The 25,161-nt window shown below is 41.9% G+C and overlaps 1 protein-coding gene across 3 annotated transcripts in view; it reads left to right on the top strand.

Moving 5' to 3' along the window:
- canx (calnexin) overlaps positions 1-25,161 on the top strand; it is a 46,921-nt gene that overhangs the window by 6,984 nt on the left and 14,776 nt on the right. For all 3 annotated transcript variants that reach the window (XM_048543633.2, XM_048543632.2, XM_048543634.2), the window contains exons 2-8: positions 9,193-9,360; positions 13,265-13,338; positions 20,482-20,540; positions 20,811-20,952; positions 22,379-22,460; positions 23,464-23,656; positions 23,910-24,099. In XM_048543633.2, coding sequence (XP_048399590.2) covers positions 9,196-9,360; positions 13,265-13,338; positions 20,482-20,540; positions 20,811-20,952; positions 22,379-22,460; positions 23,464-23,656; positions 23,910-24,099 — 905 coding nt within the window. In that variant the 5' untranslated portion in view covers positions 9,193-9,195. The remainder of the gene's footprint in view (positions 1-9,192; positions 9,361-13,264; positions 13,339-20,481; positions 20,541-20,810; positions 20,953-22,378; positions 22,461-23,463; positions 23,657-23,909; positions 24,100-25,161) is intronic.

Raw genomic sequence — 25,161 nt, 5'->3', positions numbered from 1 at the left:
ATTTGGAAGTGCGTGGTAAAATAGGGCAGAATCAGCACAGTTTTGTCAAGGGGAGGTCAGACATGACATCTGTGCAAGGTGGTGTTGGCATGGAAAGAAGAGTGGCAGAGGGCGGAGAGTAGGAATAAAGAAAAGTACTTCAGGGTGGCATTCCACAGGGTAACAACTATTCATTAATTTTTTTGGACGAAGGAACTGAGGGCATTGTTAAAGATGTCATTTGGTGGAGGGGCGGGTATGTTGCGGAACTTGGACAGGCTAGGCAAGTGAGCAAAGAAGTAGCAGATGGAATGCAATGTGCTTAAGTGTGGTGTTATATATTTTCTAACTGGGGAAAGGCTTCAGAAAACTGAGGTGCAAAGGGACTTGATTCCTACTTCAAGATTGTCTTCAGTTTAATGTGCAGGTTCATTTGGTGGTTAGGAAGGCAAATGCAATGTTGGCATTCATTTTGAGGGCTAGAAAACATGAGCAGAGATAAACATCCTCGGTGCAAGGCTCTGGATGTAGAATATTTGGAATGTTGAGCTGTTTTAGGCCCCCGTATCTAAGGAAAGATGTGCTGGCTTTGGACAGAGTGCAGAAGAAGTTTACGAAAATGATCCTGGTGATAAATCATTTGTCATAAGTGATTGAGGACACTGCAGCTGTTTTCAATGGAGGTGAGAAGAATGAGGGGGATTCTCATTGAAACTTGCAGGATAGTGAGAGGTCTGAATAAAGTTGGTGTGAAGATGTTTCCTGAACTAGGAGAGACTAACATCCAGGGGCAGAACCTCAGGGAGGAGGGATGACCCCTTGAACGTTTTAGTCAGAAGGTTGAAAAGCTCTTTTCCAGTGACTTAAAGTCTGTAATTGAACTTGATGCTGTTGAAGATTTTTTTAGATGAAATGCTAAACTGAGGCCGTATCAGGTGGGCATAAATGGTCCCACAGATATTTTGAAATTTGTTAATCAGAGCTAGCGTTTGCGTCTCAGCCAACATCACTAAAACAAATTATCTACCGCATTTCCTATGATGCAGTAGTGACTACAATGCATGAAGGAAAGTCTGAATTGATATAAATGCAGTTTTTGCTTTTTGAACCTTGTGCAGGGTTATTCAAAGTTTGAATAGAGTAGAACCTCTTGTCATTGTCAACAGTCATGTTTCAACAGTGTCTTGCCACCAGAAAGTGGTCTCCGGCTACCACTGTGGTATTTCCAATAGAACATTCAGTCCATCTGTTCAATGTAAGTGTTTGTTCTACATGAGCCACATATCTAGAAAATGCCAATGTTGCATTCCTGCATTGACCTCTGCCTCAACAACAGATTTGTTAGTTCTGGTGAGGAGAAAGTATTGTGCTTCAATTCCAGGCCTGTCTTCCCAGCTACATGAGGAGAAGATGGTGGTGGTTAGAATTACTATTGAATCAGTTCCTATCCGAGTTGGGGGTGAAGATGGGATTAAGTGACTTGTCACAAGTACTGTGCCTGTGCTATGGGAATGTTCCCAGCTACTGTCTGTATCTTGGAGATGATTGGAAGTAACCATTAATTACCAGTACATTGTCTCAGCCTCTGATCTGCTCAAGACAGTTTATATTCTCAGATGCAAACCTTTTCCTCTTTGCAGTGTTTGTAACAACCATGACTTCAGGTGGATCTGGAAAAGTTTAATCAGGTGTACTCAACTAGTTGCACAATTTGTGACTTGATGCTTTCATTCTGGAATTGAGCAGTCCACAGTTTTATTTGTTCTGATCATCACCCTTTATTTCACAATTTTGTTCCATTGGTTTCAGAAATACTGCTTTGGAACCCACGTGGAATCTCTTTTTTCAGTTAGCCTGACCTGTAACTGTGTGAGCCATTTGCAGTCAGTTTCCTTGTAACCACCGAATCTGACCATTCTGCCCATCGGGTGTGAACAAGCATTTTTGAAAGTCAGTCGATTTCACTCTCCTCGCTCTCTCCAATAGCCCTACAAATGTCAGTTCTCAAGAAAGGTCTCTGAATCCAAAATTTCCACAGCTGCTGCCAGACCTGATATCTTCCACCAATTTCCTTTTTGTTTTGTTTCAGGTTTCCAGCATCCACGGTTCTGTTTTTTTTTGTCTTGCAGATGTGTTCTCTTTGAGAATTTTTCTAACTTCAGGCATCCTTTAAATCAGTAACTTAGGATGTCTTCATTAAAATTCTGCGAGCTGTAATCTTGTGTGAGAGGAGGATTGAAGCAGATTCAAATGTAACTTTGGAAGGGAGTTGGATAATTGTGCTGTTCAGAGGAGAATGGGCCTAATTGACCAATTTTTGATGAACAAAACAGGCTTGCATTGAAACACAGTGCCTTTCACAATACCAGACATCTCGAAGTGCTTTAGTGCTAATGAAGTTGAATTTGAAGGCATTAATATAGAACGTGCAACAGTCAATTTGTGTGTGGCAATGTGGTTGTGACCAGGTCTTGATATGAAGGATAAACACTGATCAGAATGCTGGGACTAATTTCATTGCTTGTTTGATTTACAGCAGCCTCAGAGAGTAGGCAGGCCTTGGTCTGAAGTGTTGAGGAAGGTGCACTCTGCAGCGCTCCTTTAGTATTTGACTGGCCTGGCAATCTTGTGGTTTTTTTGCTCTTAAATCCTGGACTGACACTTGAACATGCAACTTTGTGTTGCAAAAGCATTGGTGCGGGCAGCTTGTAGTTCCACCTTTGAGATGACAGCAGAAAAAAATGACCAGGAATGTTAATAAAATGTGAGGCTGGATGAACACAGCAGGCCAAGCAGCATCTCAGGAGCACAAAAGCTGACGTTTCGGGCCTAGACCCTTCATCAGAGAGGGGGATGGGGAGAGGGAACTGGAATAAATAGGGAGAGAGGGGAAGGCGGACCGAAGATGGAGAGTAAAGAAGATAGGTGGAGAGTGTGTAGGTGGGGAGGTAGGGAGGGGATAGGTCAGTCCAGGGAAGACGGGCAGGTCAAGGAGGTGGGATGAGGTTAGTAGGTAGCTGGGGGTGCGGCTTGAGGTGGGAGGAAGGGATGGGTGAGAGGAAGAACAGGTTAGGGAGGCAGAGACAGGTTGGACTGGTTTTGGGATGTAGTGGGTGGGGGGGAAGAGCTGGGCTGGTTGTGTGGTGCAGTGGGGGGAGGGGTCGAACTGGGCTGGTTTAGGGATGCAGTAGGGGAAGGGGAGATTTTGAAACTGGTGAAGTCCACATTGATACCATATGGCTGCAGGGTTCCCAGGCGGAATATGAGTTGCTGTTGGACTTCACCAGTTTCAAAATCTCCCCTTCCCCTACTGCATCCCTAAACCAGCCCAGTTCGTCCCAACCCCCCACTGCAACACACAACCAGCCCAGCTCTTCCCCCCCCCCCCCCCCCCACCCACTGCATCCCAAAACCAGCCCAACCTGTCTCTGCCTCCCTAACCTGTTCTTCCTTTCACCCATCCCTTCCTCCCACCCCAAGCCGCACCTCCATCTCCTACCTACTAACCTCATCCCACCTCCTTGACCTGTCCGTCTTCCCTGGACTGACCTATACCCTCCCTACCTCCCCACCTACACTGTCTCCACCTATCCTTTACTCTCCATCTTCGGTCCGCCTCCCCCTCACTCCCTATTTATTCCAGTTCCCTCTCCCCATCCCCCTCTCTGATGAAGGGTCTAGGCCCGAAACGTCAGCTTTTGTGCTCCTGAGATGCTGCTTGGCCTGCTGTGTTCATCCAGCCTCACATTTTATTATCTTGGAATTCTCCAGCATCTGCAGTTCCCATTATCTCTGACCAGGAATGTTGATGTGATCTGAATTTATAACCAACAAATTACAGTCCTGTTCTGTGACTGAAGCTAGTGTGGTCCTGCAGAAACTGAGGATTTATCTGTATGCTTTATTAAAATCTGCATTTCTAATTCCAAAACTCTGCCAGTTCTTTACTGGAACAGGTGTCCTCGATAATGTTATTAAAAGGTTTGTTCCAGGATAAACCTTTTTGTTTCTTGTTTTGTCTGAGAAAGCAGCACGTAAACACGCCCAGACCTGGGCTGTGTGCTTGAAGCTTCTCTCACTGATTATGAAGTAATTTGGCTCCTTTCCAGTAATTTAATTTCTGCTCTTCTGAAGCTGAGGAATGCTAATTCTGGGAATGGTGTATGAAGTGAAAAGTAACTCTAGCACCTCCCTTTAGAACTACTATTGACAGAACTAGTTGAGTTCTAATTAATTTAGTCACCAACTGGAGGGTGGGAGATCTGTGATGTTGTCTATTTCGGCCTAGCTGCAACAGTTGTAGCTACCCATGACTGTGTTGGTGAGAGAGAGCACAGCACGTTCCTGTGGAGACATTGTTATTTTCACACTGGGATACCCCTTCACTCTTATTGTGTGGCAGTACTAATAAGGTAAATGGGATAGATTCAGAATTTTTCTAGATCCATTGTTTTTTATGGGGACACTTTTATGTACATAAATTTGGGATTTGATTATTGCTGAAAATAGACAAACTTTGAAGCTTTTCATCTTGTACTCTTTAGTATTCTCATGGAATTTTAAAGAAGGAGGAACCTAATATGATGAAACAAGCTGCAAACAAAAACAAATTGCTGGGGAAATTAGCTGGTCTGGTAGCATCTGTGAGGAAAAGTTATTGTCTCAAGTTCAGTGACCCTTCTTCTTCAGGATCGATGGCTAGGAAAAAGTGATATTTATGCTGGTCATGGCGACCGTAGGTGGAAAGGGAGCCCACGCACAAGGGTAGGCAGACAAAGGGATTACAAGATGAACAGAGGATTAGATAGGGTGGACAGTGAGAGTTTTTTTCCGAGGATGATGACTTCAGCTTGTACAAGGGGACATAGCTACAAATTGAGGGGTGATAGATTTAAGACAGATGTCAGAGGCAGGTTCTTTACTCAGTGGTAAGGGCGTGGAATGCCCTGCCTGCCAATGTAGTTAACTCAGCCACATTAGGGGCATTTAAACAGTCCTTGGGTAAGCATATGGATGATGGGATAGTGCAGGGGGAAGGGCTTAGATTAGTTCACAGGTTGGTGCAACATCGAGGGCCGAAGCGCCTGTTCTGCACTGTTATGTTGTGTGCTGATAGTAAGCCAGGGAAGAGAAGCTAGATAGCTGATAATGGGGGCTATGAGTGGGTGAAAATGAGTTGACTGTGATGAAAGCAGCCCATGTCACGACAGGACCTGGGGTATAGTGGTGGGTAATAGCCAAAGGGATGTTCGTGCTGTAAAATTATGAAACTCCATGTTGAGTCCTGAATGCTGTCAGGTCCCCAGTGGAAGATGAAGTATTATTCATGAAACTTGATTTTAACCTTGCTAGAGCACTGCAGTGGGCCTGGGAAACTAATGTTTGGACTGAATGAAAACACATTTCTTGTCAAATTCAATAGTTATTCATCAGCTGGGCCTTATGGGGTTCCCATGCAAATACCATGTATTTGGGCATGGTGGTGTGAAAGTGAGCTTGTCTGAATTGCTGAGTTCAGCTTGAAGAAACCCAGGATCAGCCATGGAGAGACTCCCTAACCATCCACCCCTTGCATGCTTCTGCTTTATGAATTGTACTTTTGCTATATTTGAATCCACAGCTGCAAATTTCCCTTCGTATATTAGCGGGCCCCCCACTATCAACACCTGTTAAACAGGAAATAAACTAGTCCAGGCACACACACACAATGGCTACAGGAGCAGATCAGAGGGTGGGTATTGTGTGATGAGGACCTCCTGAAAATGTTTTCATCAGTTATGAAATATGTCAGGAATGCAGGATGGACTTCCTCTACACTTTGCTTGGTTAAGTGCAAATCTAAGAGCATTCTTGCATTTTGACTCTGTCCAGGAAATGGAGCTTGCTGAATTAGAACCTCATCAAGCATCACAGCAGCATTGTGCCCTATCTAAAGGATGCATTCAGTTTTCAAGATCTCCAGCAATACCTTTATGTAGAACAAAAGCCGCAGATGATGGAAATGTATTCAAGTTTCCCTTCATGTTGCACTGCAGGCAGAGTAGGCAATGCAGTGCCTGTTGTTACTGTCAGAAAGTCTGTCCCTGACAGTGCTGAGAACTGCAATGATTCAAGAAGGTTGCTCATCACCTTTTGAGGACCAAATGTTGACCTTAGTAACTTGGGAAATACCTTTGTCAGAGTGCCATAAATACTGATTCAGATCTATTTCTACAGCTCTTCTCACAATCTGCCTCTTATGAATCATGTAATGCAGAAAAGATGGCAAGCTATTCGTCAAGAGACGCCACAAGCAAATTGCTAAATGATAACATAATTGGTTTCGAGGGGTGAATACTGGTCCAAACAGAACTCCCCATTCTTGAAGGCTTTGGGATATTTTGTGGCCAATTGAAAGTGCAGCCAGGGCCTCTGAATGTCTCAGCTAAAAGGTACTTCCTCAAATAGTTCCTTCTGTGGTTACAATTGGTGATATTAAATTGTAATGGAGCAAATATATGAATTGATGTCTAGCTGCGTGAGGCACAACTTCTCTTTCCCCATGTGATCACCTTTAGTCAGTGGGCAAGACTCGTAGTTAACAGCCATTTCCTGCTGTCTTTCCATTCTTTCTTTGCAAAGGCCTGTTTCAAGAAGATTGCTCAACCAGAGGTCTACAGGGTGTAGTCTGAGCTCTTTTCCACACCCCAGTGATTTTTTCACAAACACAACTGGCCAAACTGGTAATTGAGAAATTGTGTTCTGTGGGATTTAGATTTCGCCGTGTTACTCTGGACTGGTTTATTTGGCAATCCATTTGAGTCAGTTCAGTTCAGCTTTTGAAGGTGACAGCTCAATGCGGTTAAATAAAACTGTATGGGGCCTAGCCTTTTATAATTGGAAAAGTAGAAAAACTAAGAATTTGAGCTAAATCCATCTTTTTTTTAAAAAAATAGTTTGGTTGCAGCTGGGATATTGTCGGTTCAATGTACCACGTTTTAAGAAGAACAAAGAGCCTTTGCAGAAGCCACAATAGAAATGGTAATTCCAGGTTACAGGCTCCTTGAATTAACCTCTTCCAATTTAAACACCATGCCAGGAATTCCCATGAGTCAGTGGGAATGTTTGATATCTTCAGAGATGTTTTAAGTGCATCCCTAAAATGCTTCTCATGTCCTCCTGGGAGCCTCTTGCTGTGACCCAGGTTATGTGTGAACTGTTGTTCAAGTGGTCAAATGGCATGACCTGCCCACAGAGCTGGTTTTGAGTGATTACTGTCTTGATGCTTGTTATGGTCACATTGGGCAGAAACTATTTACGTTGTGACTGGATTCCAAGAATTCTGCAAGAGCACCGCTGCTTCTCCAGTGCCTTGTGTAAATTGCCAAAGTCTTGCCAAGCATACAGGAGCGTGGGTATTACGGCTGTCAGCATAGTTTGCTGACAGCCGTAATACCCACGCTCCTGTATGCTTGGCAAGACTTTGGCAATTTACACAAGGCACTGGAGAAGCAGCGGTGCTCTTGCAGAATTCTTGGAATCCAGTCACAACGTAAATAGTTTCTGCCCAATGTGACCATAACAAGCATCAAGACAGTAATCACTCAAAACCAGCTCTGTGGGCAGGTCATGTCATTTGACCACTTGAGACTACTTGAACAGTGACCATAACTGGTGACAACTATGACCATAGTATGTCTGTAATCTTGATCCTCGGTACTCCTTCCTTACTTGGCCAAATGCTGAGCTGGTATATTTGATGCAATAATGATTTCCATTACCCTTTACGTGAAGAGGTGCCTCCCGATAACTTTACTTCTGAATTTAAGGGCATGTGCCCTTAAATGAGGCATAACATTTTTAAAAATCTATTCTACATAAATTATTTCATGGCTTTAACACCTCAATTATCTGGCCATAAGTGCATGTAGTATTCAAATTATTTTAATTGCCTCACAAACCACCACATTAAAATCCACTTGCCATTGTTTTGTTCACTTAATTAATTTATCGATCCCTCTCACTACTTTCTGCTCCAAAACTCTCATTGTTTTTACTGTGCCATTTTACTGCATGTCAACTAATCTGAATATTCAGCTCTCTTCCTTAATGTACTGTTTATAGAATAGTAAAGAGCTGTGACCTTTCTGCGATTTGGAAGGTACCACTAGTTACAACTTGCTATGAAAATGCATACTCTAAGCCCGACTGACTCCTACCTCCCAGCCATTTCCACATACAAGGTAATAGGGTTAGACTAATTCCATGCAATCTGATTTTTGCTTAGTGGAGCTTTGTAGAACCCTCTAGAAAACACAAAGTAATGTGTTGAGATCAAGGCCACGGAAGGAGATATCAGAACAGATGACCAAAAACATGATCGAAGAATCCAAGCAACATCTTTTGAATGGTGTAGGAAGGGAATTCCAGGGCTTAGGGCCAAGGCAGCTGAGAGCACAGCTGCCAGTGTTGGCTGTCTGATCAACTCATTCATCCAACCATTCAGACTCTGCCTCTAATGTGCGTTTGCGTAATGGACATAGAATTTCTTGGTTTAACTCTGCTGCCCTGGTATAGTAGAGTGACATTAGCTTGTGTGTTTGGGCATCAGTTGTTGCTCACAAGATGGTGCAAAAGTCTGGGGAGTGGAGGAGAGCCAGGCTTTGTTAGGTTTGTATAAAAAAAATTGTATAGAAGTTATTTGATCTGACAAAGCTATAGCCATAGTTATTGCACATTTTATGGATGTGAATTTGGTTAAAATGAAGCTCTGCCCATTTTGATAGCTGTTGTAGCTTTTGGGTGGAACATCAGGCAGTTTGAATGGACAACACTTGCTGTTGAAGGTGCATGTCTCTATCTTAGTCATAGCTAATATGCCTAAAAGTTAATCTGAATAGTTATTGAGAGATAATTAACTCAGATCTTCCTTTTTTGCTGAGACTTATTTGAGGGTCATCCTCTGCCACAGACTACTCAACGGTCTGTTGAGACAAGTGGAAGGTGAGTTACCCCACACTACGCGTGGCCTGGAACTCAGGCATCACAGTGACAATGGTGGGCTTCTCATCACTGTTACAGCAGCAATGATGGAATTATTCATCATAATACATCAAGCTCCCAAGCCCCCTTTTCAACAGGCAGTTATCACTAAAAATTAATTGAGCATGTCCAAAAAACCAAAATTGGTGGTAAATTAAACCATCTTTAACTTTGTTTTAACTTCATTTCCAGACTATGGAGCTGAAACTGTGGCTGGTGTTAGTGCTGCTATTTGGTACTGCTGTAGCCCATGCTGAAGATGAAGATGAAGACGATGATGATACAGATATTGTTGAAGACGAAGATGACGAAAACTCAGTAGAAAGCAAGACAGAGCCAAGCTCCCCACCACCACCCAAGGTGAGGATTGATTCTTTGTTAAATGTGGTGTTGTGTTTCTTTGAGTGTCTCCATTACAGAAGTAAAGTACAGTGAATGCTAGAGACTGGAAATGAAAACACTACTGGAAATATTCAAGTTTAGCAGCTTCTTGGAGAGAATTATTAATCTTTTGAATCCAAAATGACAACTCAGTTGAGAAGAGATAAAAATGTGTTGGTTTGGTGTAGGTTAAGGGTGTGGGGTGGAGGTGAATGAGAAGAGACCTAGGTGGAACGAAAGGGAAGGCTAGCGATAGGTTAACTTGCAGAGATATCTACTGAAGATACAGTAGAAAAAAGTCTAAGGGTGGACCAGAGTTAGCATTAGTAGCAGCGAGTTTTGAGAAGATTTGTAGCTCGGGTTGAGGTTCTGGATGTGAGTTTGCTCGCTGAGCTGGAAGATTCGTTTTCAGACGTTTCGTCACTATTCTAGGTAACATCATCAGTGAGCCTTTGACGAAGCGCTGGTGTTATGTCCCGCTTTCTATTTATCTGGTTAGGTTTCCTTGGGTTGGTGATGTCATTTCCTGCATTGGTGATGTCTAGTTAGTAGCAGAATAAATATCAGTTCCGAAAGCAAAAGGTAAAGATGCAGACAGGCACTTAGCCTGGGAGAATCCAAAATGGAGGATAGAGTTTGTAGTTTGAAGTTGATGAATGCCTCTGAGTCCAGAGCCAGTGAAGTGCCTAATCGGGAGATGAGGTGCTGACCTTCTCTCCTCATAGCCTGTCAATATTTTCCTTTTCAAGCAAATATCCTTTCCAAAGTTAATTTGTTTCCACTGCTCTTTTTAAGGAAAGGGCTTCAGATTCCTCTGTCTTCCATTCCTCTAACTGTTCCATTCATCCTGGTGTTGTGAATCCTGACCCCCCCACCCCTTGCCTTTGGGACAAAAAAGAATTCTCCTGACCTTCATGATTTTGACTTTTAATTGATTTTTAATTTTCACTAAATCTTATCTCGACTTTATCTCCTCTTGTGCGATTGCAATCTTGAGCTGCTCTGTGTCCATGTTGTATTTCCATTCTTGTAAATGCCCTCCACACCTTCTTCAAGAGGCTTGTCATTCTTCCAAGGGCAGTTCTGAGGAAGTTTCACTGGACCCAAAAAGTTAATTGATCGCTCTCCACAGATGCTGCTAGCCCTGTTGAGTTTTTCCAGCAATTTGGTTTTTATTCCACACACTGCTTGCCGCCTTCAGTGATCTTCTGCACAGGCCCTGCTAACTGCAATGGATTTGTAGCCCTATTTAAAACTGCATCATTCACTTTGTTGGTAACAGAGCACTGCGGATGCCGGAAAGCTGAAAATGGTGAGAAAGAAAAACTGAGTAGGGTGACATTTACGCAGAGAGAAATTGAGTTGAAGTTCCACATCTGTGACTTTTCATTATGCTTGGGAAAAGTTTGTGTAAGAGGCTTGGAGCAAGGTGTTGATAGTGCAAGGACAAAAGTAAGGTCAGTGATGGGCTGGCAGAGAAGTGACGATAAATGGGCTAGACCTCCAAGCCCAATGAGAATGGAGATGGGGCAATAAAAAGTAACAAGTTATGCCAGGAATGATTGGTAGTCAGTTTCTCTGATCTTCTGGTATCCTGTCATTTTTTTCTTGGGATTTCTCCACCTAGCCCTACCGTTAACTGTCTGCTTTGCCTGCTGTACTGTTGCAGTGTGGTTCAAAGTATGTTTATGGGATAGCATCTCCTGCTTTAATTAGGCATTTTGAGTTGACTGGACAAACATTGCAATCTCACACTGGAAGCTCTGTCTCCATTTCTGTTTCTTTTTCTTGTTGCTTGTTTTTCTTTCTGTCAGCAACATGCCTGCTTTAGGAAATCTTTGTCCTGCTCTGTTTATTTCCTTTGGTCCTGCAGGACCAACATTTTCTGTTATCCAGTCTCTCCTGCCTTCCACCTTATCACTGACCCACCGTTTTATTATTTTGCCAGCAATGATGATCATACGCTGCAAGTATTCCTGCTCCTGTCTATTTATTCCAGGATATCTCACTCTCTGGCTTTACTAAAAGCTAGATATTACAGCTACAGGAAATTCAAATAAAAACAACGCTACAAGCAGCCTTGCAGCTCAGTGCTATGTGCCCCACACCAGACCAGTACGTTTTAACACAGTCAGAAATGGATGTTTGTCCTGGGCAATATTTAACCCTCAACTAAAGACTCCGAAACTGATTTAGGATAAATCTTTGTGTGGTCTAGCTCCTGTCACATTGATCAGTAGATCAATACTTGTTATAGGAAATGGCATGAGTTCCAGTTCGCTCTTGAGTTGTCACATCATTTTACCTAGCTGCTGTTTTTGGGAGCTTTCCGTAAACAAATTGAACAACCTCGGCGTGCATATTTTGGAATTTAGGATAATAATCAGAAATGTTGTTGAAACTTGAATCCTGAGAAGTGAAAGAAGGCGAGAACTAGCAGTTTGAGTTGGTGTAGCAGGACTTGACAGTTAAAAGTAGGGCCTTGGGTAGTGTTATTGAACAGAGGCACCTGGGGTTGCAGTTCATAATTCTTTGAAGTTTGCATTGCATGTAGATGGGATGGTTAAAAGGGTATTTAACACACTTGCCTTCATTGCTCAGACCTTGACAATAGGAGTTGGAAAAGTCATGTTGGGGTTGTACAGGATATTTGAGTCATCTTCCGGAGTACTGTGTCCTGTTTTAGGAAGGATGATATTAAGCTGGAGAAGTTTCAAGAGACTTGCGAAGATGTTGCCGAGCCTAGACGGTTTGAGTGAAGGAGACTGGATAGGCTGGGCCTTTTTCATTGGAGTGGGGATGTTTGAGGGGTGACCTTGTAGAGCTTTATAAAATCGTGAGAGGTATAGGTAAGGTGAATGGCAGGTGTCTTTCCCTCGGTTGGGGGATTTCAAGATCAGAGTGGGGAGGCATATTGTTATAGTGAGATGAAAAAGATTTAAAACTTGGAGCATTGTTTTTTGTCTGCAATGAACTTCCAGAGGAAGTGGTGAATGTTGGTTCAGTTACAATTTTTAACAGACATCTGGGTAATTACATGAATAAGAAATGTTTGGAGGGATATGGGCCGGGTGCAGGCAGGTGGTGCTAGTTCAGTTTGGAAACATGGTCAGCATGGACTGAAGAGTCTCTGTTTCTGTGCTGTATGACTCCATGACAGTTAGCTGTGATCTTATTGAATGGTGGAGCATGGTCAGAGGGCCCATGTGCATTGTCTTGTCATGTGATTTGCTGTCTTGCCTCTCCTACAATAATTAGCCTTCACAAGCTATTGTCTGGGAAAATACTGAGAGGTTCTCTGAGATAGAGGCATTATTCTCTGTCTGATTACATTACTAAAAAGCATTCCAAGGTAAAATGCAGGTTTGTGTCCCCAGGTTGTATAGGAAATTAACTGATCCTTAAAAGCAGAGTCCTGCTCTCTAATAAATCTTGAAGACTGTGCTTGGAGGAGATTTGACCAAGACATTAGTGCCTGTAGCTTCAAAAGCTGAGAGTCTGAGAATTTATGCACCACGTCTTCCTCTTCTCCGTAGGTGGCTGTGATTCGTATTGACTTCTGAAACCATAAGTGCTTGTGCTACATCAGCTTGAAATGTGGCAGAAGAATAGAGTTGAAGACTTGGAGGAAAAAAATTTATTAATAGTTTTGAAACATGTCTTTACTTTAGGAGCAGTGGGAATTAAATGTTTCATGGTTAGACATGAGGCAGTGTACTTGTACATTTAGAGGATTCACTGAAGTGCAGTAGGAGTTGGTTTATGTTTTGATCAAAGGTTTAAGGTGTGTATAGATTCAACATGGGGACCATACTTTTTCCTGTTGTTAATGCGCCACAGACATTGTAAATCATCCATGTTTGCTGTTTGTGTTGCTTTGCAGGTCACGTACAGAGCCCCTGTTCCAATTGGAATTGTGAATTTTGCAGAGTCGTTTGATAAAGGGATGCTGGAAGGGTAAGAGCAACATCGAGGTTGTAATATTGAAGCTGTCCTCCTGGTATTCTAGTGATGCAGTGGGGCAACTGTTATGAATGGTTTGTGTGCGCTTTCTGCTCCCACCCCAATGCCAAGTCTTCGAACTATCCTGTTTATTCCACCCCCCCCCCCCCCCCCCCCCATGTTTCATTCCCGTCTGGAGCCCCTGAACTCTGGTCCTGAACATTTGGTGACCGTGCATTCATACAATCGTGGAATCACAGAATCCCTGCTGTGTGGGAACGGGCTATTTGGCTCGTCACGTCCACATTAACCCTCAGAGTATCCCACCCAGACACTGCACCTGCGGGGTGGGGGGCAGATATCGAACCTGGGCCCCTGGCACTGTGAGGCAGTGGTGCTAATCACTGTGCCACCCACGAGCTCTACCACTTTGGCCATGGGCTGCAGTTGCATGGAAATACCCACATTTAGGCACGTTTTTTTTTCCCCAAGACCTGTGCCATTCTGACTTAGTATGTCACTATTCTTTTATTTTTGTGTCAAAATCCTGGAACTTCCTGCCAAGTGGCACTGCTGTACCCGCACCAAATGAACTGCAACATTCAAGGAGGCAACTCAGCAATATTTTTTTTGCGGGCACTTAGCAATGGGCACTGAATCCTGTTCACGTTCAAAAGAAAATAATCCCATTTATACACGACAGCTGCTGTCTATGGAGAGATGTTTAACCCTGGCTTTGTCTGCCTGATTAGCTGGATCAAGGGATTCAATGGCACTCTTTTGAAGAAGTGGAAGATTTCTTTGAAATGGCCCATATCCAACACTTAAAAGAAAGCAGTGAGGAAGTAGATTTTTTTGGGGGCCAGGATTACATTGCAATTTGGGGAGGTTGTGCCAATTAATTATTTTTGAAATGTACTAATCTTTAAGAATGAGATCATGAAAGGTGAAAAAGGCTTAAATTTATTTACGGCCTCCTAAGCAGGTTATGATGAATTGTTTTGTTTTGCACTGTGGTCACTGTAAGAATTGCAAATGGGATCATTGTTTGTCAATATTGTCAGGATGACCAGATTAGAATTGTATCCTGAACAGTTTTAAAGAATAGTTGGTAACCAACTAATTTTTTCACTAGCTGATCATGGGCAAGGTCTTATGTGTAAATAGTAACGATGGATCATTTTGGGAGTTCTATTGATTACAATCAACATCCCTGTGTTTCATGTATGCTGATGATTGGGATGCAGTGTGTTGACTGAGCCCATGGCCTGAATGTGTCTCGGAATCGTCTAACCCTTTTTTTGTAGATGCATCAAGTCAACTTCCTGTTGCCTTGATTTGCTAGTAATCTGTAGCTGTTCATTTGTGTGCAGAGTCTGAAATATTGGCATAACTTGATCTCGTGCAAACTCGAATGATAATTACAGTGAAAACGCTTTCTCTCCTTGCCTGAGATTGCTGCACGATGGGACATTTTAGAACTTTGAGTTTGCTACTCCATTCGATGAAGCGCGGATGGACTTGTACTAAAGGTGTATAGCGAATGTTTGCTAAATTGGCCCTGAGCTGAAAGAGTCCTCTTATGAGGAGAGGCTGAGTAAATTGAGCCTACCTTCCCTAAAGTTTAGGAGAATAATACACCCTTTGAAATGTACAAGATTCCGAAGGAGCTTGATAAGGTAAATGTTGAGCAATTGCTTCTGCTGGTTTGGAAAATCCAAAACCTGTGAATGTGTTAAGTGTAACAGGTCAATGATTTCATTCCAAGGATTTGAGATTCTTTGGAACTTTCTATCCTAGTGGTTTGTGGATGCTCTGAATACACTTGATGCTAGGACAGCCAAATTTTTGATGGCTTGGAATCGAGGCATGGCAAGCGGGTGGGAAAATGACCTTGAAGTTCAAGATCCTTCGTGATTGTATTGCATGAAGGCAGGATCAGTGAGCCCCAACCTCTACTTTGTCTCTTGATACCTTTAATTCTCTAACATTATCTGTTTTCCTAGTACAATCACTTGGGGCATGATTGGATATTTTCTCCTCTCTCTCATTTTATTTCTGTGTGTAGGATTGTGGGAATTGATTGAGTAAAGCCCAAGGTATGTGGGTCTTATCTTCTACCACGTGATGGTAGTGACTTGCCATCCTGATCTTGTGGTGAGGCCACACCATTATTCACAGCAGTGATGCCTTCATTAATTCCATTACAACACGCTGAATGTATAAAGGGTCTCCAATGCTTCTTGAATTATAGATCTAAAGTCAGCATTTCTTTCATACTACGCTCTTGAATACTACACATTGGGCCTCAGGTTACTTGATGTGGTTTCTCAAATATTGTTTGAAACCTATTTAGTTTGAGTTTCCATTAATCAATACTCTCTGTCTCACCCTTTCGTAATGAACAAATTCAATAGATTGGACTTGTTGCTCCTGAAATAATGTTTGTGCTGATTAGTTTTAAATTTAACCTCATTGAACTCAGCCTGTATTTGCTGTTTCTGCTTTGTGGGCAAAGTGGAAGATCTTGTCATAGCCAGCATTGAGCCCCTTGTAAAATTTTTAAAATCACTTCAGCCTTTATGTTTTCACTATGGCTGTCCAAATTTACATAATGTTTCATCCTAATCTAATACCTCTGGTGTCTCTGTGTTCCTTAAACACAGAAAACACAAATAGTGATTTAATTGAAATAGTGAAAGTGATTGAAAAAATTTATAGGCTGGCTGGGGAGAAGCCACTTTCTCAGGGGGCAACCTTGAAATTTAAAGCTCAACCCTTCACCTGAAAGTTGGTGGAAATCTCAAAACTTTATCCTAAAAGGTGGTCAGTTCAATAAAAACTGTAATGGAATGTTGCCTGGTGAGAACATGAAGGATCTCCTATTTCTGTGTTCAATAAACTGTAATGCCCTTATTTCCATCATTCTGTGAATGGAGAATGTGTTAGAGGGTTGGTTAAATAAAATAAGCTCCCTGATGCTTATAGCTTAGCGAGAGAGTGTGCAACAGTTTGTCTAATTCTAACAGCGACCTAGTTAACAGTATTAACAAACTGAACAATTCCCCCCCCCCCCCAACTAACTAGTACTGACAAAACACAATTCTAATGGTATGCCATTCCAGTAAATTCAAGTCCCAGTTATGAAAACCAAAGTAATAAAAATTAAGATTCTCAAACTACAGTTAGGATACATCTTCTGGAATGCTCTGTACCCTCACTGCTGATCCTCAGCCAGGAACGCCCCTCTCCATCGAGTTCTGGTATTTGAAATGCCCCTCATTGTCAAATTCTGATGTCAGGAACGTTAGCTAATAGTACTGTGGTCCCTTTTTAGATCTGCTTAATCAGAGAACTTGAAGATTTTTATATGTGCCGGAGTTTTACTCTTCCGATGACTGACTGGTATGCTCTCCCCTGATTTTCAAACGAAAAACACCCTCTTCTTATATACCCTTCATGACCTATCAGTTTTCTTCAAGCAGGATTGGTCCTAGATGTCAACACCAGATTTAAATTCAATTGGTTTTTAGTCTCTAAATGCCTAGTTTAAATTAATTCACTGATGTTCAAGCTAGTTGCCTTAACATTAAAACACGCCTAGGTTTCTACCACATGACCAATTGGTATATATGTTTCAAATGCATACCTGCAGCTTTTGCAGATATTTCTGTCTATATCTCCAAGCTTAGAAAAGCACATCACCTCTTAAAGGGACTGTACCCCCCCCCCCCCCCCCCTCAAAAACCACCACCACCACCAAATAATTTTCAGCTCAAACTTCCTGCCTTCGAATTCTCGGGTATTCCGCACAACTTCGCAACAAATGTACTACAGAAATGCCAACTTCCAGGCCAGTGCTCACTTCATGCAATGCTCAAATATTTATTTATAGAACTTGCAATGAAACAACATTCAGCCCTTTCATGCCGAGCTTAGATTGGGTCTTTATTTAAAAGCAACTGTGCTTATGTAACTTGCTAAATCCCGTATCGCCCTGAATGAAGAGCTATAAATTACTCTGCTGTGATGCACAAATTATGTGCACAGTGTGGGAGGAGTGAGTCAGTACTGCGGCTATTCAACTCCTTTACCAGAGGTTAAAATCCAATAACGTTTTATCATGTTGGCCAATCTTAACTAGTTTAGAAAAGACCGTCTATAAAAATGCAGTCACCTGCTCTAAAGGTTACACTTTGTGATCTTTTGTAAACTCAGGAATAAGTAATAAAAGATGCACATCTCGCAGAAAGCAATACTTGTGTTTCACCAGGACTTCAAGGTGTCTGAACATAATTTACAGCTAACATGGTACTTTTCAAAACATTTGCATTTAAATGTTCTTTCATGAGATTTGGACATCACTGCCAAGGCCAGGATTTCAGAGTCTATCCCCAGTTGCCCTGTAACTGGCGAGCCCCCTTCCTGAACTTGTGACAGTTTGTGACGTAAATACGTGCAGTGCTGTTAGAGAGGGAGTTCCAAGATATTAGGCAAGAAAGGAATGTCACTGCCCAAGTCAGAGTGGTGTGAATGGTTTACAGGGTAACTTGCAGGTGGTAATATTCAATGCATCTGTTGCCCTTGCCCTTCTTGGGCCTAAAGTTGCCATTTCAGAATGTGCCATTGAAGGAGCCTCAGTTGCTGCAGTGCAGGTTACAGTTGGATCTCTCTTCTGCCACAGAGTCATTAGTGGAGGGAATGAAGGTTCAGTATGATGAATGGGCTTGTGATAAAGTGAACTGTTACATCCTTGGTGGTGTTGACCTTCTTGTGTTGTTGGAGTTGCACTCATCTAGACATGCTGAGATTATTTATTATGCTCCTGATTTCCACCTTGATGGGTGGGCAGGCATTGAAGGGCCAGCAATTGAGGTCCTCTCCACAGAATCCCGAGTCTGAGGCCTGTTCTTTTTAGCCATAGTATTTGTAATGCTGGTTCGATTCAGTTTGTGGTTAGTGGTGTGCCCTTAGAATATGCTAATACTACTGAATGCCATGGAGGGATGGTACTCAAGTATAGATGCCACATGTCTAGTGTGGCAGATGCAACTTTGGCAGAATTGGTGCTAATGAGTGTTTTCTGGTTGTAGGCACTGAATTCTGAGGTGTGAACATAATGCTACATCCTTCCTGCCATCAGTGAGATAACGAGTTCTGAGGGAGAGTATTAGGGAGGTTCCCTTAACCTGCTTGAATTTTGAGCATGAGACTTGGGTCTAGAACAATGTGCACTTAAAGCGATGCGCACAGCCACTTGGGTTCTGTGCTTGGCTTCCAGCTTTGGAAGTCAATACTGCTGCACATGCACTTCAGAGGCCTATGCAGAGAAGGGGGGAGGAAAAAGAGACTGCTGATCTGGAGTTGATGTTGGGAACTTCCACCCAACAACATATCATTGTGCCACCTCCTCTGCCCTGCCAGTGAGGCAGGGAATACCCATGGATGATGATGTCTAGGACATTTGTTAAGGCGTGCCTATGACTATTTTGGGGGCTATTACTTCGCCACTATGAGGCAGTATCCCAATTCTGTGTCTCATCCTCAAATGATAGTGGGGATAACTTTGCTGAATCAAAAGGGTTCAGTGTGCCTTTTTCATTTGTACCATTTTGGTGAATCTGTACCTCATCACTGCCAAAAACCAATGTATTCTTTGTCAAGAATTGAAAGTTGTGTTGCTGATAGAATTTAATGAAGGCTCTGTATAGTTGAAGTATCATTCCATCTCACTTGTATTCAGGACCCCTGAAAATACTAGTATTTCAAAAGCCTTTTTATTAACTGACAACCTAGGGTGGTGAGCAAAGCCATTTTGCTCTTGCAGGATGGTAAATGTTGGGCCCAGTTGCATCATGGCCCTTGAAGGTAATAACTTAGTTATGAGTGGCTTCTGGGCCAGTAATCCTAATACCTGGCCTGTGATCCAGAGACTTGAGTTTAAAGCCTACCATATTTAGTTGAAGAATTTGAAGTTAGTTGATTAAATCTGATATACTAACAAATTGGTATCAGTAATTGTTAACAGTTTGACATTGAAAAATTTACATGGTTTTCTTTAATGTCCCTTTTACGGAACAAAATCTGCTCTTTTCTGGTTTGAGTTCTATATGATCCAGATTCACGGAAGTGTGGCCTGTGAAATGAACCAGTAAACCACTGGATTCAAAAGGCGATCATCACCTTTTACTCTAAGACAGTTGGGTACTGGTGTGGTGATGTGTTGCTGTTCACTTGGAGATCTGAGTTGCTATGCCAACAGCACTTTATCATGCATGTGGCAGTCTGAATCTATGGATGATGGCTAGAGGCTTTAACATTCTTTCCATGACATGACTGACCATGAATCTGTTACTGCCTGTCACTAATAATGTTGGAAGAATTTACCAGCTTATCTTTCAACCTGTTTTGGCTGTATCATGAATGCATTTTCCTTGGTCATCAAGTTCTAGATTGGAACTCGAGCCAAGATGATCTGGCTGAGCAGCAGGAATGTGATCCACACTGCAAGATCTTGGGGAAATTAGCACTGAGCAATAAATGCTATCCTTGCCAGCACTGCTTGCACTCAGTGAATGAATTTTAAAATTGGGATAATGTGAATTTTGTGCAGAGGAGAGTGATCTCATGATATCACCTAGAATATTAATCCAGAGAAACTACTAACGTTCTGGGGATCCAGGATTGAATCTGGCTGTGGCTATTAGAGTTAAGAGTCTAATGATACAACTGTAGGCAATTGTTGGAAAAATCCATCTAGTTCACTAATATTCCTTAAAAGAACTGCCCCCTTTACCCAGATAACGAAGTGCGGAGCTGGATGAACACAGCAGGCCAAGCAGCATCTTCGCAGCACAAAGTTTTGTGCTCCTGAGATGCTGCTGGGCCTGCTGTGTTCATCCAGCTCTACAATTTGTTATCTCTGATTCTCCAGCATCTGCGGTTCCCATTGTCTCTGCCCCCTTTACCCTGTCTGGTTTACATGTGTCTCCAGACCCACAGCAATGTAGTTGACTTCTAACTGACCTAAGCCATTAAGGATGGGCAATAAACGGCTGTCCTAGCCTGTGACTTCCACATCCTGTGAAGAATTTTTAAAAAGATTTCTGAATTTTGAAATCGTCATTTGATATATTTCTCTTTCTTTTTGCCACATAGTTGGATTGTTTCCAAAGCTAAAAAAGATGATGCTGATGAAGACATTGCAAAATATGACGGTAAGATTTTATTGAAGGATTTTTATGAAGTATGTAGTCAGTTCTTCTCATTGCACCTCAAATGATGCAATGGATTTGGAGAGGGTTCAACATCGAAAGACTTAGAATAGTTAAATAAACCATGTTGCTAAATGGCGAGAGATATTTATTCTACTTGAAGGATTTTGGCAGAGTTTGCAATCTGTTTCTGCAATATTCAGGGAAGGTGAAATATTGACCTGTGGGTAAATAACTGTAATTACACAATGAAGGCAAGTTCTTTTTTTTCAGGAAAGTGGGAGGTGGAAGAAATGAAGAACACTAAACTTTATGGAGACAAGGGACTGGTTCTTAAATCTCGAGCAAAGCATCATGCAATTTCAGCTTTGCTGGATCAACCATTCATATTTGACAGCAAGCCATTAATTATCCAGTAAGTGTGCCTTAATAATCTAATGCATTTATTTTTAAATGTACATATTGATTGGGATTCTAAGCAGTTATTCTTGGGATGGGTTCCACTTTGTCCCGACGGTGATGGGCTTGACTATTTTCAAACCCTTTTAACCAGATGATCTAATCCACCCTTTATTCATTAAAGCCTTTGGTATAAAGTGAACAGTAAAGCTTGCCATGACCCCACCGTCCCCCACTTTAAAAAAAAGTTCAAAATTCTAAGTTGCAGAGAAAATCAGTCTTCTAACAAGGTATCACTTGACCAATTCTGCTTGGACCATCTCTTCAGTGGATTTATTCAAATAATGGCATGCCCCTGCCTCCCCTCTCCTTGCTGGTTCTTTCCACATTGCCCTGTGAACTACTTTCCTTCAAATGTTTATCCACTTCCCCTTTTCAAGTTACTGTTGACTGCTTTTGACATGCTAATGGAGATCAGCACGATAATAAACAAAAAGATTCAAGGCAAACTTTTGTGTTGCCTTTAGTTTTTTGGTGAGTGAACTGTTTTTGCTGTTTTTTTTTTAAAGCTGCCTTACTGGTACCTATTCCTTTTGCCATCGAAACGGTTTCTGTTCTATTTATTTTGGCAAAGCTTTTCATGTTTCTGAACAGCTATGTCACATCTCCTCTCCAAACTTTTCTGCTCCAGTTAGGAGGCACGGGTGTTGGTGAACTTGGTGGCATGGCCAGATTGAGCTGCTTGATGCAGTCCTGTCATTGGGCTGTCTTGGCAACAGAGTGGAAAGACCTAGATGTACTTCAAGGGTCGTTTAGGAGCTGTTCCAGCACCATTTTGCCAAATGTGGGGCATAAAGTACAAAATCCCTCTGTTTTCGAGATTAAGACTTTTTAAAAAATTGAATAAAAATTTCATCGCCTGCCTTGTTTCCAGCTCTGGATTGCGAGTCCAGTGATGTTTCCACTATACCACCAGCCACTCTAGATTGTCAGAAGGGTCAGCAAGTAGGAGGGTAGTTTTTGGAACAAGTTCTGCAATTCAGGACCAACCCCACCTATGACAGGTAACCAATTCGAAGGCCACCTGCAGTAAAATTGCTGAACACATTGTACTGGTGGCAAGTGCAGGCTCAGGAGACAGACTTTACCCTGAAGTCATGGTTCTAGCACCCTTTGTAAAATTAAACCCAATGTTCTGCCGAGCTTCACACTTCTTTTCCTCTGCATCCAAATCATTCTTAATGATGCCTGCCAAAAATGGTGCTGAGCATGGGATCACAAGCTCAGCCTTGTTTGGTATCTGTGCAAATATGATCTAATGCAGCTATTGGACTTGCAACTTGTCCAATGTCCCAAGTGCAAGTAAATTGGTGTATAAAATCTTTGCAAACTGAAAGATTATTTATATTTTTATTTTTCCAAAAAAACTTCTTGCTTTTTAGATATGAAGTGAATTTTCAGAATGGTATTGAATGTGGAGGGGCATATATTAAGCTGCTTTCAAAAACCAAAGACCTAGTTCTGGTGAGTAGGATTTTGTTTCTCCATTTGAGATGGGAATTGCCAGTATTGCCTTTTGTACTCGGTGCTTGCTGGAATCTGTCTTTTATAGTTAAAGATTACCATTTTCTCATCAATCAATAATATATAGATCAGACCTTGAGTTAGTATCCTCAACCAATTGGAAATTATTCTTCAATGCTGAACTCCAAGGTGATCATACATTTAAGGTGTAATGCTAATGAAATTCTGTCCATCTATTTTGTTTTATTCCTTGGGCATTCATTCAGAGTGTGTGAACCTCCTTTGTCAAGGGCAGCATTTTACGCACGTCCCCAATGTTTTGATTAGTGTATGGGCTGAGAGCTTTGGCTGGTTCAGCATTCTGGCCCATCCTTGGTTGTCTATGAGGAGAAGTGATGAGTTGTCCTGTTGATCCACTGCAGTCCGTTTGGTGTAGGTACCTCCACAATGCTGGAAAGGAGGGAGTTCCATGACTTTGACCCAGCAGCACTGAATAAATGACTATGTACTCTGAGTCATGACTGCAAGTGGCTTGGAGTGGAATTTGTCATTAATGTTGTTCCTCTGCGTTTGTTGTTGCCCCAGCACCCTGCCGGTGATGCATGTAATGAAAACAGTGGTTTCGTCTTAATCCTGAGTCAGCACATAGCTGGGGCTTTTGCTAAGATGTTGACATGCATTGTAGAGTATTGGTTAATACCTGGAGTAAGTATGTCACAGCTGATGCCGCTCACTGCCTCTTCAGTGAAATGGTTAGTTTGTTTTTATAAACTGGGTGATTGTTGCTTTCTTGATGTGTGTTTTCCCTGTTGGTTTAATCTTTTTGTCACATCAAGAACAACAATTTGTCACCTTCTCTTTGTCTTCTGACTCTTTTTCCATTGCTCTTCAATCCCATCATTTTCATCATCACTTTTAAAGGACTTTATTAAATTTTGTTTCTGGTTGCAGCAGGTTTAGATTTATTAAAATTCTAATTCCGTTATTTGTCTTTACTACCCAGGAAAAGTTTTATGACAAAACGTCATACACCATCATGTTTGGCCCTGACAAGTGTGGAGAAGATTACAAACTCCACTTCATATTCAGACACAAGAATCCCAAAACTGGAAAGTACGAGGAGAAACACGCAAAGCGTTCAGACGTGGACCTCAAAAGCTATTATACTGACAAGAAGACTCATTTGTACTCACTAGGTACTGCTCAATAAAGTTATTAGCAACTCTGTCATCGCCATCTGGAACTTGTCCTTGTGTAGGAAGGTTGGCAACCAATTTGTATGCAAGGAGTCTCCACTAAAAGTAGAACTCTGATACACAGAATTTTAAAATCTGTGCTGTTTGATTGGTCCCAGGATATGGCCATCTTTTACATCCACTTGCGTTGATGTAAGGGGAAGAACAGGTTAATGAGCAATTAATATGGCTAACTTTTCTCTCCCCTTTGTAGTGCTTAACCCTGACAACTCCTTTCAAGTTTTGATTGACCAAACTGTGGTCAACAGTGGCAACCTTCTTGAAGACATGACTCCTCCTGTCAATCCTCCAAAAGAGATCGAAGATCCAGATGACCAGAAACCCGAAGACTGGGATGAAAGACCTAAAATTCCTGACCCCAATGCAGTCAAACCTGATGACTGGTGAGTAACGTAGTTGGTTGAGGACTTCAGTTTGGGAAGACCGAAAACGTGGAATTCCGATCTTGCCACACGTTTCAAGCTAGGCTGTTCATAATGTTGGTGTCCTGCTTCACTTTTTTATATAACATCACCTTTCTCTGCTCCATCGCAGCTCATCTGCTTATCTTGACTTGCTGAGGTAGACTGCTGGAAATCAAACCCATCTATTCTTTGGAGTAATCATAGATGTGAATCAGCACAAAAGTAAACCATGTCAGGTTATTTCAGTAACAGTAAAAATAACTATTTGCTGTAACATTCTTAATTTGGAAAAAAGAAGGATTTTCTCTTTGTCATAAGTGTTTTTTCCCTTTTTAAAATTCCTACGTGTGCACAAGATAAAAGCAGACAAAGTACAGATGAGTAAAGTTGTAGTCAGGAGAACACTTATGAATTGCCAGTCTAAATCAATAGAATTAGGTGGATTAGTTTCACAATCTTTGATTCCTCACTGCCTTAGTGTTATCCGCTCAGTAGTGATCACTCTGCATTTTGAGTTTCTTGGTCAGAGACTGTCTTTTTGATTGTCTCTTAATTATTAGTACTATTTCTTCAAACATCTGATTTCTCTCTCTTTCAATAGAAAATTGGAAACAGCAACTGCCCAAAAGAGAGAGATTGATCTAACCATAGTCTGGGGGTGTCCTCCTTTGTTTCATTCCCATCTAAATTTGTTAAACTGTAACCTGACTGCTCAGAATTGTTACTATAGCAAGCTGTCTTGAACACATTACAACGATGCTGGTTCAACTGGACTTCTGTCCTCAAAAAGTAACTTTGTCTCATGCATCAGTTACCTTCACTACCTTTTTCCAAAGTTGCAAACAAGCCCTTTCTCCACTTCCCCTTTTTGTTCCTCAATTTCTAGTCTGTATCCAAAAATTCAAAACTGAGGTTTCTTAAATGCTGTTTGTCTCTAGCCTACCTCCAGTGCTTTGCTGGCTGACCTCCTTTTCCATATTACATCACAAATACGGGCTTATCCAAACTCTCCTGGTCGTATGTTAATTGGACAATTTGCCC

This window comes from Stegostoma tigrinum, chromosome 13 (genome assembly GCF_030684315.1).
Source record: "Stegostoma tigrinum isolate sSteTig4 chromosome 13, sSteTig4.hap1, whole genome shotgun sequence".
In the NCBI taxonomy this organism is placed as follows: Eukaryota; Metazoa; Chordata; class Chondrichthyes; order Orectolobiformes; family Stegostomatidae; genus Stegostoma; species Stegostoma tigrinum.
This window is presented reverse-complemented; position numbering and strand designations above follow the sequence as displayed.